Genomic DNA, 13,984 nt, shown 5'->3' with positions numbered 1-13,984 from the left:
CCGACAACTGCGATTAACGATTAGAAAATAGAGCATTGTCTAAACGGCAGTCATTAATCTCAATCGGATCTCAATCGGTTACTGCTTTGCTTTGATTGGTTGAAAAGTAATCGCAATCACCAATCGCAATCTCAATCCAATCGGCAATCGCTAGTGTGATTACGGCTTAAGACCATACATAAGCAATGGGTGCGTTCAGCAGAACGTTTGTTTTGCAACTGTTGTAAGTTTCCTTCGCTCTAATTGGATCATACTTTTAGATCTAGAAGAATGGTCCTATCTCAGCAGACAATCATAAAACGGTTGCAAAACTGTTGAGTCTGCTGAACGCAGCCATTAGTGAATCCAACATGTTGATTTCCTTAAGGCCATGGCACACAAAAAAACTTAAGCAGTAAAATGTAAGCAGTAAGCGAATTGACCAATCACAGTAGAGTCCATAAGGCCATAACATAAGCAGTAGCGAATCCAACATGTTGATTTCCTTACTGGTTACGTCTTACTGCCTTAAGTTTTTTATGTGTCAGGGCCCTAAGCGTTGTTCAGCAATTTCTAAACCACAGATGTCACTACTGATGATATTGAAAATATTGACATCTAGTCTGGTTGCATCATTCGAGATTAATGCAGAGTGTGGTATGATATGTCAAGATATGGAAGTTTTGTAGTTATTTGAGTATTACGCGATCAAAATCGCAAACGAGCAACAATTGTAAAACTCTTTCGTAAGTTTTCAATATTCATATTTGTCGAATTCTTATCACACATGTGGCATTTCGCGAAGATATAAGGTTATTATAATTTTTGGTTAGGAAAAGAAGCGGCGTTTTTCGAACATGGATGTATTTTTTGCTCGCGGCCTGAGACTTAGTATTGAATTAGGCAATGCCTCGGTATTGTTAACAAAATATCTTCCATTGTCAGCATGTTGCACATGTCGTGTCAATACACGTTGGAAGTCAGCATTTCCTGGTAAGTTCAAACATGAACATGGTGAACTTTAATAGATTCAATATGCATTATCAAGTATTTTCACTTATTTCACTTGCAGAAAGGTATCATCGTTATAAGGCCGCATCATATAATTCCTTAGGCCTTGTAAATAATATACTTGTTTATCAAAAGTCATTGAAACGAGAGATTAACAAAAATGGTATTACCCTGGCATATTATTCTGACCTTAAACGAAACTCTGATGGTGATTGCCAAAAACCTCAAACAGAACAAAAACTGACAGTATTTCAAAAAATGAAGCAAATGACTAAAGATTACTGGCATGTGTTAATACCTGTGCATGTGATTACTTCTATAGGATGGATAGCTATATTCTATACTGCTGTTAGGAAGTATGTACTAATGTAATTAACATATTACTGTCATTTGAGTTTGGCAATTAATCAACATAAAACTATATTTTTAGTGGTGTGGATATAGTCCAGTTGTTGGAATATATGAATTTTAGCGAGAAATATATAGATTTAGTACGTAATTCGAGTGCTGGTAACTGGGCTATTACTTATGCTCTTTATAAGATATTTACTCCACTCAGATATACTGTTACTGTTGGTTTGTAATTTTAATATTTTATGTAATAGATAATTTGTGCATTATGTTAAATATTAATACTAAAATATAACAGGAGGAACGACAATGGCAATTAGGCATTTGAGCAAGTTAGGCTATGTGAAAGCATTGTCATTCAAGCTTCAATCAGTAGAGGTGAGTAATGTACCTGAAATGCAATGTCATTTTCTGAAATTGAAGAAATAAACTATTCAACATATAATTATATCTGTGTTTGTACTTGAAATATCTTGTCTTGTCTGTTCTTTTTACATGCACACGTGGTGCAGCCTGCGGGCAAAGCTATGAGTAGGTTACCGATCACGATTAATCTCAAATATATCATACTGATCTCTTTTGCTTTTGTTTTTGGCGAGGTGCTCTTATCACGTAAACAGTAGTATCGTAGATTTTGTTTCTCGATCTTACGGCGGCATGTATACTCTTCGTAATTGTCTTTAATCGTGTTGTAGCCAGTACAGTCAAATAAATGTGCAGCAGAACACAAGACAAAATTCAAGGCAGAGTGTAAAACGGGCCGACACACGGAACCGCCAAAACCATAAATATTACTGTCGCGCTATGTCGGACCTACTGATCGGACTGGGCTCGATAGTTCGGAGATTTGTTGTATATTTGGGTTTATAAATATATATTGCATCATTGTAAATCATTTCCTGCATTAAATATTCCTTCATTATTTATCCCGTTCATCATACAGTCGAAGGGTACAATGGATCGATACAAAATATTGAATAAAAAATGCATTTACTGCAGTTTGTCTTTATTGAAGGATAGTCATTTATACACACTGCAATTTAAATAAGATTATACTTTATAGTTATCTACAATATGCGCGCGAATTTAAAATTGTATATAACAATTACGCTTAGACCTGAAGAATAACAATAGTTATTTGGCAGCTCGAGTTGTGCGTCTTTCAATGCTATAATGTTGTATATTAATCGTTATAGCACGCTTACATACTTTTTCAGTATCGATTCTATGCTTTGTGCGAAAACATTAAAGCAGTCATTAAAGACTACGAAGTGTATCCCGACGAGCTTCAATATTACGAGTACTCGCAGCGAATCGATATATCTGACTTAATAAATACTGTCAATGAATGCTATATGAAGTACAATGAAATTTGATCGGTAGAGGAAATTTGCAGGAATGTTCCTGAGATTCATATTTCCGTCATAAATTTGTATTACAATAAACATTCAAAAATGTTATATACACATGTTAAAAAGTATGAAGTTTGCTTAAAAACGCATAATTATTATGCTACTATATCACAGTTGCCTGCGCAACTAGTCGTTCTAACGAAACCACTGCATTCGCAGAGTACCTTTATTAAATAAATAAGAATCGCATATATTAAATGTACCACTTATCTAGATTCTAAATTATCTTCGATTAAAAAGAACTTGTACTCATAATCATATGCTACGTGTACTGACCCAGATAGCCAAGTCTGTAGAAAGCAGATTTTTTAAATGTCTGCTACACACTATGCCAACAAAATAGCAACAGAATTGTTGCAGAATTAGATATACATATTAATGTTGACAGACTGCTAGAAAAAAACATAACGGAATCAGATAATGTCGGCAGGATTAGCTCAGTTTCTGCCAACAATTTGCCTTCACATTTTGTCAACAGGCGATGTTAACAGAACACAAGCCCAATGTGGACGCAGTTTATGGCAGACTGTCGTCATTTTCTGCTCGAATCTACTGACAGTCTACTAGAAGACTGCAGACATTTTGCTATCTGGGGACATATCAAATTGATCCCAGAAGACAATATAAAATTTGCAATTTTCTAATTGAAACTAGTCTTAATACTTCAAATTTATTTCGTTTAAAAATCGGAATAATTAAAATCACATTTTTTTCTACAAGAAATGTTCCTAGGACGCGACAGATTAAATATTTTTATCGTACATTAATTAACAGCCTGATTAATTAACAGTATTGATTCGATAATTTACTTTTCATAAGAAATATTGACAATTATATTAGCACATACGCCGCGATAGATTAAAAGTGACAACTATGGTAGCAAGAATCCTGCGTAATAAGTAATTAATGCGTAAAACGTGATTGAACCGATGATCAGTTTTTACCTAACGTTATGAATAAATATTCAAAGACAGATTCATAATTATATTTGTTGCGAATGTTTTTTTACACAGTTCTATTTCTGTCGATCTGTGTCAAACTAAGTAGCAAATATGTCAAAGGTCGATTTCGTAGTTCGTTTTTGTTTCAAGATGTCAATACACTCAACAAAAAATGACCATCGAATCGACACCTAATTGACATCGTATCATCGATATTATATTTGTATTGATGTCGACATCAATTTGATGAGTCATTTCTCACTGGCATAAGTCTGTAATTGATTTACGATATCTTAAGATTAATTTAAGACAATCTTGAATATAAGAATGTACTGTATAAATATCGGCCAAAGTCTGCTTGATTTTTACCATTAATCTGTTTTAATTTAATCAATTTTGACATGTTTCTTACTAGATCTTGTATTTGTAACTTTTTTGCTATTCTCTAGAATCTGTTGTCAATAGATTTTGATTGTCTGGGAATAATCGAGAAAGTTTGTAATTAAAGCGATATAATAGATCATACCAATCTTGCAAAAAGTTTTAATATCTCACAAGGGATCATCTCGGTTTGTACAACAAGATAATGAAAATCTTTGATATCAGTAAAAGTTGACAGCATAAGATGCAAATTAAGGAAAAAGGCAAGAGCGTATTATAGGTCGTAGGTTCCAAGAAATTTAGTGTTATAGTGCATGGTAAAAGTTCTAGAATGGCTAATATCTCAAAAAATAAACAATAAGAATTTTAGTGGACTATACATTTGAAAATTCAACAATAAGAAGTGGAAGTAATGGCCGTAACGGTTAAAACTAAATCTTTAAATGTTTAAATAATTCAATCTGAATTACTATATATACTATATATGTACTTGCATATAACTAAATGCAGTGTATTTGCTGATATGTTGCAGCAACCAATTTCGACAAACTCAGGACAAGATGAGACAGCATTATGTCTGTCGCGTTGAATTCAATGAAATTCAAATTCTTGCGATTCGGCAAATTGATGGCAATATATCAGCATGAATATCCTCGACAACAACTAGTGTTGTCATATTGTCAGCATTTTGTTAGCAATGAGCTTAAGACGAAACGATTAATTATTCGTTGCTAACATGTTGCCGATCATAATGTACCATCATTGCTCATAGTTTGTTCTAGAAATTTCGACAACTTATTACATATATAAGCAGTCATGTTGTTATATTTATAACATGTCCTATTTTTATGTCAGCAAATATACAGCAAATATGTAACAACATATGTAATATATTAGTTTGCACAATACGCTACATTACGCTTAGCTATCTGGATAGTATACCATATTTGTAGTCATTCGAACTGCGCGCCGAATTGATTTTCAGGAACGTTTATAAGTCCGGAAAACCAATTCGTCACGCAGTTCGAATGACTACAAATATAGTATACAGGGTGGCCCATATAAAGTGTTACAAGCTATTATCTCTAAAAGTGTGTGTCAAATGACTAATATGTTCAGACAAGAAAAGTTTTATGACTTTGAAAAGAGCATAAGATGGTACTATTTGTTTGACTTTAGGTAGCGTTGTCAAAGTGAGAGCAAGGCTACTTTGAATTTTTTAAATGGAATCCCTCATTGGGCACCCTGTATATGCATATATAGTATATATAGTAATTCAGATTGAATTATTTAAGCATTAAAAGATCTAGTTTTAACCGTTTACGGCCATTACTTCCACTTCTTATTGTTGAATTTTCAAATGTACGGTCCAGTAAAATTCTTATTGTTTATTTTTTGAGATATTAGCCATTCTAGAACAGGGATCGGCAAAAAATTAATATTAAATTAATGATTACTGATTACATGATTAATCAAATAATAAAAATTTTTTATTCCGATTACTTGATTAATCAGGTAATTAAAAAATTTTTATTCCGATTACTTGATTAATCATGTAATCAGTAATTAAAGTAAAAAATATTACTAAAAAAATCATTAATTCCGATCCCTGTTCTAGAACTTTTACCATGCACTATAACACTATAACACTAAATTTCTTAGAACCTACGACCTATACGCTCTTGCCTTTTTCCTTAATTTACATCTTATGTTGTCAACTTTTACTGATATCAAAAATTTTCATTAACTTGTTGTACAAACCGAGATGGTCCCTTGTCAATTGTTTTTGATGGTTTGAAGATTAGAGTGGAAGCTGTTAACTCAATTAAATCAAAGCTATTAATTGATATCACATCGTCGCTTTTCCCCGTTTTTTAATCAATTTTGCCGAGAAAGTCTATTTTCAAAACTAGGCCCTAATATGTATTATGATATATGATATGTATGTCCTGATTCTATAACATTCAGGAATATATGTTAACATTGATTCCTTCGTTTTATTTAATTGATTTTCATAGCATTCTTCATCGGATGGGTGTTACGTGCGCAATTCGAAATGGTCCGGCAGATGCTTGAACATCAGTACACTTAGCCCATAAACTGATAGCTAGCGGACACCGGTTGCGGTGCTCTCGGTTGCATATGCGATATGCGTTGGATGTGACACGCACGACACATAAGTCTGCCTTCAAGTGGGTAGCACCGTTTATCCGGCTCGTCGGTCAATTGCATGCCACAATCCTCACAAACGTAGCAGTCCACATGAAAGTCTTTGTCCATCGAGACCACCCTAACCGTTTCCTCAGTTCCCTAAAATAGAAAAGAACACAGCTCGTAAAAAGAGATTTTATCGGGATTTTAACGCCTGCTATGCGCCTTAATGACGTAAGCGAGTTAATTTCTAGCCCGCATACCTCAACCGGCGTGATTCCCTTTCCACAAGATGCACACTTAGGCGCGAACATTCTGTGGTAATCGTTTACACAATAGATCTTATTGTCAACATCGACCGTAAAGGGAACGCCATCGAGACATTCGTTGCACACGCAACACCTGAAGCAGCCCGGGTGATACGATTTGCCCATGGCTTGCAGTATCTACGGAAAGCAAAAGGTGATGTTACACTGAATTATAATGGAAATCTAACGGATAATAATGACTCGACTCTCGTCGCTTACCATTTCCATGATAAGGTGGCCGCAAATCGCGCACTTCTCGGCTGTCTGTTGGAAACCAGAATACTGCGAATCCCCAACAATTTATATGAGTTACGTGAATTAAGTGTGATTTCAATAACTGTTATTTCCGTCATCAGCATTAAAATAGCTCACATACCAAGTAATCCTCTTCACAGTAAACCCTGCCATGAACGTTGTAAAAAGCTTTGCCACGGAGAGCCCTTCCGCAGGAACAGCATATGAAGCAATTGGTATGATAGAGATTACCCATTGCTTGACAAGCCTGTCCGGCACCGGTCACTTTCTCACCACATGTATGGCAAATACCTATCATCAAGAAATATTAATGTGAAACTTTATGAGCTACGAAATAATAAAGAAGAAGTATGAATCCTTTCGTTGCGATATACATATAAATCAAAATTGTTTGTCGAACAACATTACAAATATTTCTAAACATTTACACTTTTACAAACGAATTAAAAATTGCTTATATTCAACAATTCATATTCAAATTATTATAATAAACTAGAAGTATAAATCATAATTCAGTGAAAAATTGGATTACATTGTGAAGTGAGAAGTCCGAAAATCGTTTGTAGCACAATATATTCGTGCGGAGTTCAAGAACACGAGAATTGAAGTTTACTCATCGGGGAGTTAAAAATATACCCATCTCTCGACGAACGTGATAATGTGGCACATTCATCATGTTTGCATGTTCATAAGAATTTAAAAATCACCCGGTTTATTGTGGATGAACGCGAACTCACAGCTCTCGATAGGTAACAGCAATCCTGCCATCCCTTAACACAATCGTTTTCGAAAACTGCACCCACACTAGCTGTTTATTGCAACTTGGTTTCGTTAGACTAGATTGGACTAGAATCCGAGTTGGACTGGTTTATCTATAATGGGATTTGCTCCCGAGCATAGCGATACGGCCACGCGTATAGGACGTTACACGAAGACTACTAGCTGTTTAAGTATAAAAGCGACTAGAGAGACATTACGTTCGCCTAAACGATTGTCACTTCTCGACTGACATTGCTTCGCTCAACCGAGGTTCCTGTCTAGTTGTGCTTCATTCCTTATTGCGCGATTTAGGCTGCGTTCACATTTATTTTCTAGATTATCGTGATAATTTTCTAATTATCTACATTATAGCATCTTCCTTTGTCTTTCTTTGCATTACTTGTTTAACATTTTCAAAAAAGTAAAGTTAATAATCTTCATCATTTTAATACAATAAATATTTTATTAAATTGTTATAGTATCGATAATTTTATTCTATACTATAATCGAGATTTTATCCTATTAATAATAGATTTGTTTGATCAAATTTGATATCGTTTGACACGTAGAGATTTTTAAAATATAGAGGAAAGTCCCCTATTATGAGATAAGCGCCTAATATGAGATAGCAGCGTTTCTGCTAAACGCTATCTATTCTAATAAACGCTATCTATTGGTTCCACTATGAATTTATTGCTCTTGGATTGAAAACTATTTAGTAAAAAGTTCATTATTAGATCATGCCTGTAGTTATTGTAAAACAAGATTTTAGAATTTGGATGTCTTCAAGTTTTATTGAGACCTTGTTTATTATTTAATAATAAATAAAAAATAAATATTTGGCAATAAAATCTTCATATAGTGATAGAGTAAGGTCGTACTAATAGAAAAATACGGGATATGTTGAATTGTTTAATTATAGAAGTTAGATTTGATGATCGTAAAGCTATAAGGCGTGGAAATCGTAATATGAGATACCCAGGGTATTCCTAATATGAAATATATTAGGAATGCTCCTATGTTATAGTAAGAATCGTTGCTAAAGTATAAATGTTATTGTACAACAATAAAAAAGACAACCGGAATGAACGTCGAGTGCCTATATCTGCGATGCTTGATTCCAACTACCTGAAAACAAGTTCTAAGTATAATCTATCGTATGCTCATTTTTCGCGCACGCTGGCTATGTTTGTTCGTATTTTAGAAACATTAAATAAAGTTTTTTAATTGCAATATTGATATACTTTCCGTTTTACTATCGATTTTTCGGGACATCTCATATTAGGAGCACAATTTTTTCATTTTGCGTTTTGCTCACTTTTTACATTTCTTTAATTTAAAAAAAAAATGGAATTTGAATTAAATTTTAGGTAACGTCATCTTAAAACTTATTAAATTCCTTTCAAAATGATATATTTGTTTTTATACATTTTTTTTTATTCTGCTTATAGACTTCTAGCATTTACCCAAAATGAATTCGATATCTCATAATAGGGACCTTTTCTCTATTATTTAATTCCTTCAGATTTTTTATAGTTCTTAAAAGTGAAAAAATTAAAGAAATATCTCATTTTTAACATCAAAACAATAATATCTATTATATTAAAGCAAAAATATTAAATTTTTAGAAAAAATATGTGATAATAATATGGTTTAATACGATACATAAAATGGTTTATTATTATATACGAAGAAAAAATAGGAAGAAATAGATTCAACAGAACATTTTTAGTTTATATTTCTCATGAAGTAATTAGCATAAATAAACATAACAGAAACAGAGAAAGAGAAAAAGACAGCAAGGAAGGCACAAAATTTAATTTGCTCATTCTACATCAGGCGTAATCTTGTAAACTGCGTAGTTGAAGAATATGCTTATCATACTTGACACAAGGAAGCCATAGAAACTATTAATCGCATATTGTTGTATCGATTCAACACGTTGCATCTACCGATATTAGTACGAGTGTTACTTTAATACCTTTAAAGAGTCGTAAGATTCAAGTGAGCTATCTATTTGTGTATGCATCGCATTCGTTCTCGGTCCTTTACGCAAGAGAAAGACGTGAGAGAGGTACGTGGGTGGAAGCTGACACAGCACGCGAAAGAGTGAATGTCAACGAATTGTCGCGCTAAAAAGTATTGCGACGCACCGAAACTCGATTCCGTTTTCCGAAACCGGTCTACTGCGAACTCACGCCGTGGGAATTGGCACAGCCTTCGTATCGTGCCTTTTAGCGTTTCAGAGAAATATCTAAAATTATGGATTTACTCGGGGCGATCGTACCGTGCGAACCTGCGATCATCGTTTCCTTATCATCCTTCTCTCTTTCATTACAAATATGGAAGAAGAACAAAATAAAAATGTAGATAATCCCAAAAAGTATTGAAAGCAATAATTTAGATTTAGATTAAGTAATACGTGTCTAGCTCGTTATCGCGTAAAAATATATGAAACGCGAAGCGTAATCTCGGTTTTCTGAAACGAGTGAATAAACATTGCGTAAGCAAATTTTTTCTTACCAAAATATTCTCCTTCTTCCTCTTGTTTCTCCATTTCTTCTTCAAGTTGTCTCGTTAATTCCTCTATTTTTCTTTCCGCTTCCGTTGGTCCCTGAGAGAAGTAATTTGCATGAAAAACATTAATTATTAACATTAATCATTAATCACTAACAATTAAATATCGGATCTATGCGTACTTCATGTATACAACAAAAACTGTTACCTAACTATTATTTTATATAAAATTAAGTCAAGAAATTAATGGACAGTAGCGGTTATTATTTATTACTTCATTATATACAAACTACTTATAAAGCAATATTAAAATTTTTTAAAAACATGGATTATTATTTTTTATCCTTAAACGCCCGATATAGTACCCCAAATATTATGAAACGCTATTTTTCTTTCAGTTTTCTCGTTGTTTTTGATTTTGATGTGTGATAGATAAACAGAGAAGTATGGAAAAACGAAAAAACGAAAACAGAAAGTGTTAAAATAAACTTACGTGTAAAATATTCGGTGAATGCATGTCGCTGTCAGCGAAGAGCAATTTACCGGTAATGACTCATTGAATACATGAAGAAAGAATTTTTGGGAGATGAAATCATAAGCACTTTTTCAAATTTTATGCATCACAAAATGCATTATGTATATTTAAGCAATAAAGAAGTGTAAAATGCTAAGAAATAAATGTAGCATTCGCAAGTTATATTTTTATTTCAAATACAAGTTAAATGGCAGACTTGTTTTTTGTATTTAAACTAATGTACACTTTTTGCACTTAAAGTAAAATAGATATTTGAAAAAATTTGATATTTGCGAAAAGGAAAGTTCTAGTGCAGTGTAGTAATAAGAAATAAGTCTTTTATTATCACAGGTCAGACGTTATGTAAAATAAATAAAATTATCGGTATTAATAAGATAATCGTTAAAACAAGATAGAAGAGACATATTTTAGAAGTTACTATGATCTTTGAGAATTTGAACAAACTACATTAGCAAGTGTCGATAGTCTTTACTTTTTAAACATTGAGTGCGATAAGACTAATTTAAACGGAGTAAGATTACGTTTTGTTGTGTTAAGAACATCGCCTACCTTTCTTGTAGAATATAATTTATACACAATTACAATAATTCAGTTATACTTATTTTCATTAATTTTTAGTAAAACATGAAGTAATATATGATAAGAGTATAGGGGACAGAAAAAAATACAGAGAAATACATAGAACTTCTAGAATGAGATTTGGTAAGCAGATGAGAGCACATAGCTTTTAACGGACATCTTGCAAGTAGTAACAAACTTACCGAAGGTCTAGAAATGACATTGTAGGGTAAGAGTCCCTTGCCAGGTGCTGGCTTGATCGGCGGACTAACAGATTTTCTCTCTTCTGCTTCCGAATCCGAAGGTCTTTGCAACACAGGAACACCAGCATTTAAAAGTACGGGCCCTGCAACTCCACTGGTAACGCCAGGAGGAAGGCTCGTGATCCTGGGACCAGCATTAGCATCAATTTCATTAGTTGTAGTTGAAGCACTATTGACAGGTGCTTGTACCTGTCCACGTATAGGACTTCCAATAGAATTGGTAGACGAAAGAGACAGTCCATGTCTTGGCGAATTAATTATATTTTGCGAAGCAATATCTAATGGTATTTGACCATGAGTTGGGCTTTTCGGAGATTCTCTCACTGCATTATTGTTGGCAACAATAGCCCTAGTAGGATCACTTCGGCTTGGAGAGTATAAAGATGAACTCCTTGTAGGTGGGAGATCTGATACATCTGACATGTAGTTTCGATCACTTTGTTGCAATGTGCCTAATCTCAAATGTTCTGCTGAGCGATTTGAAGAATAAACAGGAGAATTTCTGGCGGGGAAATTTTCTTGATGATGATAGTTTCTGTCACTCTGAGGCATTGAACGATTTGGAGAATAACATGGAGGATTACGACATGCAGTCTGTTCTCCTGGACGAATTCCATATACTGGAGAATTTCTAGTTTGCGAGTCCCCTGTGAAATTTGTATTTGTAGTCCTTGAAGAAACTTCATACGGCTTATAATTAATTTGCGGATTATCCTGTCGAAATTGAGAAGGTTGATTATTATCAACCTGATTTGTAGCACGAAATCCTTGTTGTCCACTTATAGTATTTTCCAATGAACCGCGATAATGATGAGGTTCTGGTGGTAAGCGTATCGGAGGGGATTCACTATGGTATGGTAAACCAGATCTTGAAGATTGTTGCTGCTGCTGATCAGTATTGTAATTAAAGTTTCTATTTGGTGGTTGCAATTCGGAGGGAGGTACGTAAGCGCTTCTACCAGATTGAAGATCTGAGGAAGCAGAGGATGAGCTCTGTAAGTACTTAGCAGTAGATGAATCGATTGATCGCTGTAAACTTGAACCATCGTAACTCTGACCGCGTATACTTCCACTTCTTTGTTGAGTATACGATAAACTTTGAGTCATTCCACGTTGATTTTGAGATTGACTCACTTTTCCAGTCATAACAACGTAGTCACCGCCATTGATGTTTGCTGGATGATAATAATTCGGTGGAACTTGAGGTCCTGGCTTGTTTTGCATGCTCTCAGAAAAGTGCACTTCCTGTATGTTTTCGTATACTGGTGGTGCTTCATACGGCGGTAATTCTTTTGCTGGTGATGCACTTTGATAACGATTGCCAGTTGGCACTTGCGGTTGAGCTTTCCTGTAATTGCCTTCATAGGAATCACCAACTAGGGAACCTCTAGGACTACCTTTGGGGCTTTTCCTAGATTCTATTGGATGATAATAAGGAGGATGTGGCTGATTCTGCTGTGGATAGTAATCTATATTCTCATAAACAGGAGCCTGTTGATGGCTTGTACGAGTCTGATTTTGTTGTTGTTGCTGTTGCTGCGCACTGATTTGTTCTACTGGTTTCGGCGTAGCAAATCGTGAAGCAGCTATTATGTTTTCACGCTCATATAATTTATATTCAGTGGCGGCTACTTGTCTAGAGATATCTGAAGAATTGCCTTCAATAAAACTCTCAATAGCGCCGACCGGTCTACCAGACGCTCTAGCGTCGTTCCTGTTAATCGCATTTCTTGACACAGGTACCTGGGCTTCGGGTCTCGAACCCGAGCCTCTAGTGGTACCACCAGCATCCGCAGTATCATCTCCAAGATGCAAATAACCTAATTTTTGTACGTAAGAAGTATCTGCCGAATTGCACATTGGCAGTGATTCTCGTTGGCACGATGATAAGTCAGAATGTCGTTGAATCTTTGGCGTGCACTTTAATCGAATTTTCAAAATCAAGGCACTGTCGACGAATTCGATTCAAAGCTACTGGACATCATATATGTAGTGTTACAGTAACTAGATGGTTTGTGTGCCAAAACGATTCCAATTTGCTCTTGCCTCGTCGTTCTCCTTCTTCTCCTTTTCTCTTTCTATTCTTCCTTACGTATACGGTCTCATAATCTTCTCACGGGATAGCACGAAATCTGATGTAAGATATATGCCAGTAAATCCTTTTTGCTTCTTCGATTTCGGACTACGCCCCTCGACCAGGGCGCCTCGGATTTGTGTTGTTGCTTCTCGAGTGCGAACACGCCGACCGGCGCACACCTCGAGCTTCTCTCGTTTCGGTACCGAAAAATCACCACCTGCGAAAATTCATGCGACAGCGCAAACGCACGCAGGAACGCAAGAATATTAAGTCAGTATCATCGTCTCTTGTCAAGACAGAAACCTGCGACAGGTGTCGTGGTATTATAGTGCTGTTTTCTTGCTACTTCTTATCATGAAGTGGCGCTAAATGTAAGTTTCAAGCAATGTAGGCTAACCAGTAACGTGGGTAAACCGTTTCTGAATAGTTCTCTGTACAGAACCGTTCAGCGATTAGTTGCTGGTGCCATCAGTGGTGTGAACGAAA

General features: G+C 35.0%; 2 protein-coding genes across 2 annotated transcripts in view; one reads left to right on the top strand and one right to left on the bottom strand.

Moving 5' to 3' along the window:
- The window catches only part of LOC108724827 (angiotensin-converting enzyme), a 9,335-nt gene extending 5,900 nt beyond the window's left edge, over window positions 1-3,435 (top strand). The window contains exons 12-15 of the mRNA XM_018451484.1: window positions 1,052-1,346; window positions 1,421-1,566; window positions 1,640-1,719; window positions 2,037-3,435. Of these exons, the coding sequence (XP_018306986.1) occupies window positions 1,052-1,346; window positions 1,421-1,566; window positions 1,640-1,719; window positions 2,037-2,129 (614 nt within the window). The 3' untranslated portion in view covers window positions 2,130-3,435. The remainder of the gene's footprint in view (window positions 1-1,051; window positions 1,347-1,420; window positions 1,567-1,639; window positions 1,720-2,036) is intronic.
- Window positions 3,436-5,725: 2,290 nt separating this feature from the next.
- On the bottom strand, window positions 5,726-13,749 carry jub (LIM domain-containing protein jub). Its single transcript, XM_018451482.1, has 6 exons — window positions 11,362-13,749; window positions 10,072-10,162; window positions 6,911-7,080; window positions 6,754-6,816; window positions 6,490-6,672; window positions 5,726-6,385 (listed from the first exon to the last, which is right to left on the bottom strand). The coding sequence occupies exons 1-6, from the start codon at window positions 13,279-13,281 to the stop codon at window positions 6,164-6,166; spliced, it is 2,649 nt and encodes an 882-aa protein (XP_018306984.1). The 5' UTR covers window positions 13,282-13,749; the 3' UTR covers window positions 5,726-6,163.
- Between the last annotated feature and the right edge of the window lie 235 nt (window positions 13,750-13,984).

The sequence above is a fragment of the Mycetomoellerius zeteki genome, unplaced genomic scaffold, assembly GCF_001594055.1.
Source record: "Mycetomoellerius zeteki isolate Tzet28-1 unplaced genomic scaffold, Tzet1.0 scaffold310, whole genome shotgun sequence".
NCBI classification, from domain to species: Eukaryota; Metazoa; Arthropoda; class Insecta; order Hymenoptera; family Formicidae; genus Mycetomoellerius; species Mycetomoellerius zeteki.
Note: the sequence above shows the minus strand (reverse complement) of the source record. Positions and strands in the feature narration are given on the sequence as shown.

Excerpts from the sequence above, each read along its gene's own strand:
- jub (XM_018451482.1), bottom strand. The coding sequence starts at position 13,281 with ATGTGCAATTCGGCAGATACTTCTTACGTACAAAAATTAGGTTATTTG. Across the intron at positions 7,081-10,071 it reads GGAAGAAGGAGAATATTTTG|GTATTTGCCATACATGTGGT; the intron begins GTAAGAAAAAAT and ends TCTTGATGATAG. Across the intron at positions 6,386-6,489 it reads AGGGAATCACGCCGGTTGAG|GGAACTGAGGAAACGGTTAG; the intron begins GTATGCGGGCTA and ends TTTCTATTTTAG.